This window comes from Limulus polyphemus, unplaced genomic scaffold (assembly GCF_000517525.1).
Source record: "Limulus polyphemus unplaced genomic scaffold, Limulus_polyphemus-2.1.2 Scaffold1531, whole genome shotgun sequence".
NCBI classification, from domain to species: Eukaryota; Metazoa; Arthropoda; class Merostomata; order Xiphosura; family Limulidae; genus Limulus; species Limulus polyphemus.
The window spans coordinates 87,605-94,821 of NW_013667141.1; the positions used below are offsets into that span (position 1 = coordinate 87,605).

A 7,217-nucleotide genomic window follows, 5' to 3' on the forward strand; every position below is an offset into this window, starting at 1 on the left:
CCGTACAGTCAGGTGGTTACAGTAAGTGATTATCTTAACTTTGAGATTGTTACAGTAAGTGATTATCTTAACTTTGAGATTGTTCAATAAGTGATTATCTTAACTTTAAGATGGTTACAGTAAGTAATTAACTTAACTTTGAGATTGTTACAGTAAGTGATTATCTTAACTTTGAGGTGGTTACAGTAAGTAATTAACTTAACTTTGAGATTGTTACAGTAAGTGATAATCTTAACTTTGAAGTGGTTACAGTAAGTGATTATCTTGACTTTGAGGTGGTTACAGTAAGTAATTAACTTAACTTTGAGATTGTTACAGTAAGTAATTAACTTTCAAATTTTTTTCTTTGTTTTTTTTGGAATTATACTATACAGTTTCTAATTTCATATTAATATCTATTGAGCTATTTGGACACTAGAAGGCTTTAGTTACACTCTAGAATAACAAAGTGCTGTGGTGCCACAGATGTGAGTTGCAATACTGTGGGCAACATAGTTACCATCTACATATATTGGGTTTGACAAATTTCTGATCAGTTGATGGTGTAAACTTATGGAGTCAAAGTCTTTTCCACAGAAATATATTTGTACAGTAAGATTTAACAAAAACGTACAGCCAAAGGAGTCAGTATTCACCCTCAAAGCAAAAATACTCACACAGCTAGAGCATTTAAAACAGCTCTAAAACCAATCAATAACTATTTCCTCTCCCTGAAAGCTGTGATTATGAAAGAGAACCCTCTAACTCACTCCAAAAAAGCTATTATGATGAAGCTGATGCATATTAGCATATATACAAGGATTTGCAGTATACAAAAGTTCATAATGCAGGCCTGCGATGGTATTATCATCTTGAAATATTTACACTGAATCCGAAAATGATATCCATTTTTCTCCATCAAGTACAGATTTTTCACAAAATGTCATATGTACGTTTACATAAGTGAATCATTTTCATTGAAATCGGGTCACATTTTGTGATTTCGAGCAATAGCACATAATCTTGGCCATCAGTTGGAGCATGATCAGTGAAGAAGGGTAGGATGGAATCTTCAAAATCACTCTTATAAAAAAATTTTTATTTTCTAAAATTTCTGTAATAATTCAACACAGTGTTAAAAACCTTTGCACAAAGTTACTGTAATATAAATACGTACCTTTCTCTTTCAATGCCCAGTTTTTTACTGTGTCCAAGGTCACTTGTCGGTCTCTCTGTAAATCCAGTTTGTTGCCTAATACAATCATTGACACCTTCAACATGAAGAAAATATTCATTGAAGTATTGTACTTCGCTCAGTATTCTAGATGTTATATACCAAATTAAAGCTTCTTGGTGTTACTTATTACTTTCAAACAAGCAATGAAAGGTAATCAGTTCAAGAGAAGACTATAACAGGGATGGAAGTTAAATTGTCTGTTCCTTCATCGTTCTAAGAGTGAAAAAAACATTTCAGACACGAGCATAAAATCCAAACTATCTGCTCAAGGAACAAGAATTCATTTGAAATCCCATTTCTACAGTGTTCACAATGTCTAAATTCCAATTAAAGAAGAAGTTTGTAGGCTTGTATACTTTTCCAAGTATTAACTGATCAATAAAGAATATCTTTAAACCATTATACAAAAAGTGAATTTATTTGGACTACCAGTAATTCAACTATAATGGCCTTTTATTAGTTACTTATGACTATGTAACCAATTCATTTTTAGTTAATAAAGCTGCCACAATCCAGCAACAAGACTGCTTACCGCTACAGAGAGTAACTAGTGACCGTGATATAAGTGTAAGATAGTAGCGTATCACCGCAACACAAGTTGTGTACGGTTAAGAATCGACAATGAAAGTTCACACACAAACATCTAACACATAAAGCAACAAAACCCAAAAATTAATGGTTTCTCAACCACCACTAAACAATAAAATATAAATATTTTTTGGTTTTCAAATATGACAAATTTAATTCAAATTCACTAAGCCTGAAAGGAAAATACATTCTTACTACGTGCCTCTAAAATCTGAATTCCACCTATGACCACTTTTCATCCTGTAAACAGTTTACACAATATGTAAATATCAAAGTTACTACCATTAATTAGTAAATATCTACGATAACCTGATTAGAGCCTTCAATGGAGTATTTCCCGTCATTTTAACTTAGTAAACAACACAGCAGCCAATGAGAGCTTATGCTTACAAACACCGTTATACAATGGCATAACGATCCTGAAAAACATTTTAAAAAAAAATAGAATTAACTTTGCAATTACAACTCAAGAGTATTTCTTCATGATAAATTAATTTTACTGCAATCAAAAGATTTAATTCATTAATATAACAAACACAGATCTCCATATTCTGTATTAAAAATATAGAATAATCATAACTTGTAAAAAGGGTTTTGTACATTTTTGAGTTTCTTTTTATTTCTGTTTTAAATTTTGATCCTGTAGCAGTCAAATTTGCAGAAAAGCATGTAGCACTCTTTATAAGTAAATTTAATTTCAGTTACAAGTAACTTACGAATAAATTGTTACAGCCATTTCTAGTTTGTAACAAAGATCGTTTAAAAGCACCCTTGGCTGTATGTGGGGAGTGAAGTAAAGGATAGCACAAGGTTATATAGTATGAGAACTATTTCTAAAGAGTTAACAATAAGACCAGGCAGGATTTGAGTCGGCAACTTTTCTTACTGAGCAGCTGATTTAGCCAACCTAGGTAAGGAGTCTGTCAAATTCTGCAAAGCCTCAGTTTTCACTATATTGGTTGGTATGGCCAAAATGTTGACAGACTCTTGAGATAAGATCTTTTACTTATCACTGGCCTTCCTTCGGGAGTGTAGGTGCTTTAACCAACAAGGTCTATTGCTTCCTTTGGTTTCAGTTTCAACCCACTTCTTGACGGATATATAGGAAACCTTTAATATTTAAAAGAAATGTTGGTTCACATCTTTAGTGATATTGGTTTACAAGGAGATTTACCACAACCAATGTCCCCTTGCCCACCACTGATTCTAACAATTGCATCTTTAAACTCCCCCTGTGTTTAGTTTCTTTGTTTTTAATAAAGTTATGACTCAGTGAGATATGATACAAATGTTTACTTACATCCTTCTTATCTTTGTTTTTGTCAATATCTTTCTTGATTTGATCCAAAATACTGAAGGATTCGGCATTATTTATAGCGTAAACCAAGACGAACCCCTGTAAAAAAAATACCATGTAATAAAGTTCATAGTACAGTTACAAATTAAATTAGGTAATTTAAATATTAAATTTTATAAACTATATATGGAACAACTGTATTTAAACTTACGAAAATGAAACGTAAAAGATTTATACTACAAATATCAGTGTTCACATCTACAAATGACATTAACAGGTCACTGGCCTTTTTTAAATAATCTTTTCATAAAGTGACAATCAATGGATGGAAATATTACCCAATGTTTTACCAAGGTAAAGAAAAATAACTTAAAGATTAATTTGTAATTAACAAGTATAATACCGAATAAATCACATCCAGGCTTGTGCAAAGTGTCACCTGTTGTCAAAACTTGGGGGTACATAATGTACCCATGTTGGCAATAAAAGAGTGAATGAAAACGATACGATTACAAAACCAGTAAGTAAATTTTTTTTCCAAACAAAATACTATACATTTAGGAAGCCTCTCCGTCAAAGTAAGATGTGCTGGAACTTATAACTAAGACTAACTTACATCAGCAGCTGTTAAATAGGCCCTTGGGATTTCACAGTGGGAGGGTTTCTGTAAGAGAAGATTTGTCTTAGAGCTCTTCGTATTCAAGATAAGTCTCCATTTTTGTGTCAGATTACTATAGTTACTATTACCGATATTATGGGTCCTTTTGTCATGTTCAAGGCTAAGAAAAAAAACAAAAAGAGCATAAAAATTGTTATGCTCTTTGACAAAGCATATTTTTTATTACGAATTATAGAATACTTAGTTTCAACTTTCATAAATACTGCAGCCTACCAATGGCACAGCGGTATGTCTGTGGACTTACAATGCTAGAAACCGGGTTTCGATACCCGTGGTGGGCAGAGCACAGATAGCCCATTGTGTAGCTTTGTGGTTTACTTAAAATAAATAAATAAATAGTGCATTCCATTTAAGTTTTAATATAATAAATATTTTAGATGTTAACATTTAATTTTCAACCATTTATATCATGAAACTATATTAACAACTATTTTTGTTATATGTAAAATATTTTTAAAGGGTTTTAGTAAGTGTTATTTTACATATCATTATATGTACATGGGTGCCTATAGAAAGAGGCAAGAGGGAGCACTTGCCCCCCTTTAAATTTCACAAATATTTTAGTAATTTTTATTGAAACTATAAATGTGTTTGCGATTAAGCACACATAATACATATTCTTTTAGTCTGCTGACTTTCTAAAAGCTGCTCCCCCTTGAAATATTTCTGTGGATGCCCATATGTATATACATGAAGGTCTTTAACAGAATTTTTAAAACAACATGTAATATTAACTGAAATTTTTTAAAGGGTTAATACTATTTATTATAACCTACTTTTTATCTGAGCAATTGTAAAACAAGATCATAGCAATCATTAAGAATTAGGATGAAAAACTCAAGCTTCAAAGTATAATTATACATTTATTATTTTCATAATCTAAACATTTTATGTTTAAATTACTTCTTAAGACCTCAGAATTATCTGTCCAGCTTGAAGCCCTGGGAGTGAACACAAACTTACCATACCAGCAGTATCATAGAAGTATATCTTTTCTTTTCCACCTCTGTCATTGTCGACGATGGCACTGTACACATCCTCTATAGTGGGGTGGATATTCTACAGATAAGGTTAGAAGTTTGATTAATATCTTAGGATGTAGTAATTGTATTTTTTTTTGGGGGGGGAGCCAAGAAACCTAAGACATATTAGTGAGTTTAAAATATAGTAAACAGAGAAAACAAAATTCTTTTAACTTTTTAGAGAGAGTTTAACAAATGATAACATCAGTTTTACAAACAACTCAATTCATTTTCCTTTTTTAATCCTTTCTTGAATCATCAGGTAGTTATATCATGTGCCATAGAATTAAACAAGTACAGAACGTTATTTGGTTATTAAAGCTGATCTCATAAACATTCTATCTTTTCACCTATGTAAAATAACCACAGAAAACATTTCTTATGTTTTGGTTGCTATGGTTCTGCCTTCAGAGAAGTTCTAAGGATTTCTAAGTAGTGGCAGAGGTTGGGATATAATGTTTTGACTTTTAAACTTGCTAGATGCAAAATAGTAACTAATTAATAATTAGGCTTATGTGATTATATAGGTTGCTATATAACGTGACTGATATCTGACCACTACAACTTTACTGTAAGTACATAGTTTATTTAACAATCCTTCAATTTTACACGAGTTTTAAAAACTTTAAACGTAAATATAATCCAATTATTGTTTGATGCAGAAAAAAGCACGTGAAATAAACCTTTTTTAAATATCTTAACAAAAGATGAGACTAATATTTTATCCTACATTTTGTTTTTTACCGAGCAACATTCTCAATACTTACCTTTTCTAAGTTCCAGTTTCCGTATATAAGCTGCTCCAGAATGGCTGTTTTGCCACAACCTTGAAAGCCACACACAATCACCTTATTCGTCTTTCCTGATGGTACAGATCTTAACATGCTTCTCTGGAATCATTAAAAAAATTGAACAGAATTACTTCGCATAGCACTTATAATGTACAAAATTCAACTGTTTTAATTCTACTGGTTCAAATTTATAACTAATGACATCACAAAAACACGAGTGTCTGCTCGAATTGTTGTTTTGGTGATCCTTTAAAACTTTGTAATTTTCTTGTACAATTTGTTAAAATAAGATACACTTTTTTGTAGTTATTCTAACAGGAATTTCTACTGAAAAGATAACTTTAGTTTCTAGTTAAATGTTATAAATGAAGCTTCTGAATTTGATTCATGAACACTGACTGTTTCTTTTTTGTCATATTACCACATCAAGATGGAGCTGAACATGGCCTAGTCATTAGTGTTCAGACTATAAATGTGAAGGTTCATGGTTTGCTGCACTTTGGGGCTGTGAACACTGTAATATAAAGTGATGGTCAAATAACATTATTTAGTTAAAGAAATTAGTACAGTCCAAGAGTTAGCTGCCTCTCCTCTAGTCTGTCATTTCAAAATTGCATAAATTCTGAAAAAAAAAAAGGTTTAATGGTGGTAATGGGTAAACAAACGACATTGATATAATATGTTGATTAATGTGACTTTCTAGTGTTATTAGTAAAAATCCATATTTGGACAAGTTGAACATGTATATGTTTATCTTTTTTTCACTCTCTAGGAGCAGAAACTGAGATATCACCAGATACCTTTCCTTCAATATTATATTGATGTTTTTGTAGCTGTGTGTGGGTTAAATTTGGTGTAAAAATAAATACAAAAACAATAAGTATTACAATTTTATATAGCATGATATCTCGGTCTTTATTTTCAAGTTCAGATGAGCGAATATGTAGGGATAGCTCGGATTGTTGGTATTTTAAATATCTTCTCAATAGGTCATCAGAACTTTACAATACTGTACAATTTTTCTTTTAAGTTTTTATTTGCTTGCATATAATAGTAACAATACCAGACAGGGGAAGTCGAGCTATCCTTTTTTTTTTTCTTTTTTTGAACTCGTGATGTTTTATATTTTATTTTATTTTTCCTATCGTAATTCATATTCATATGTGTATGTGAGTTACTGTGTAAGCTAATTTAGTAACTATAAATAAGACACGTAAGTAAACGTGGAATTAGGTTATAGACACCAAGTTTAACATTTGTGTTTATTACATAACTGAAATTTACCGTTCAATAATATTTCCTACTTTGAAAACGAAAAACCCACTTGGAAACCAATACTCCACAAATGGCTCGAACAGTTAAATACTAATATTATAAACCTGTGATCCTAATTGCAGCTACACCCTCTACTGGTGTAAAAGTAAAATAAAACTTCAAAACAAATAAAAAAATTGTTTTATACTAGAGAAGGTTCTACCCAGCAAAGAGAACAGTGAGCTAGAAAAATATAAGTGAGAGCGTGAAGCGCTTCCCCTACTATTTTGGACAGTATTTCACGGTTATAGTTGTTTCAAAATAGAAATGGGAAACTTACGTTTCCATTTATAAGCATTACTTTTCAAGT

The 7,217-nt window shown here is 31.2% G+C and overlaps 1 protein-coding gene across 5 annotated transcripts in view; it reads right to left on the reverse strand.

The window, feature by feature from the left end:
* The window catches only part of LOC106463972 (NF-kappa-B inhibitor-interacting Ras-like protein 1), a 9,227-nt gene extending 2,226 nt beyond the window's left edge, over positions 1-7,001 (reverse strand). For 2 of the 5 annotated variants that reach the window (XM_013924073.2, XM_022391607.1), the window contains exons 1-6: positions 6,878-7,001; positions 5,570-5,692; positions 4,744-4,839; positions 3,718-3,765; positions 3,105-3,200; positions 1,157-1,250 (exon numbers count right to left, since the gene is read on the reverse strand). In XM_013924073.2, coding sequence (XP_013779527.1) covers positions 1,157-1,250; positions 3,105-3,200; positions 3,718-3,765; positions 4,744-4,839; positions 5,570-5,686 — 451 coding nt within the window. In that variant the 5' untranslated portion in view covers positions 5,687-5,692; positions 6,878-7,001. The remainder of the gene's footprint in view (positions 1-1,156; positions 1,251-3,104; positions 3,201-3,717; positions 3,766-4,743; positions 4,840-5,569; positions 5,693-6,877) is intronic. The other 3 variants (XM_013924074.2, XM_022391608.1, XM_022391609.1) reach the window with 3 other exon arrangements.
* Positions 7,002-7,217: the final 216 nt, after the last annotated feature.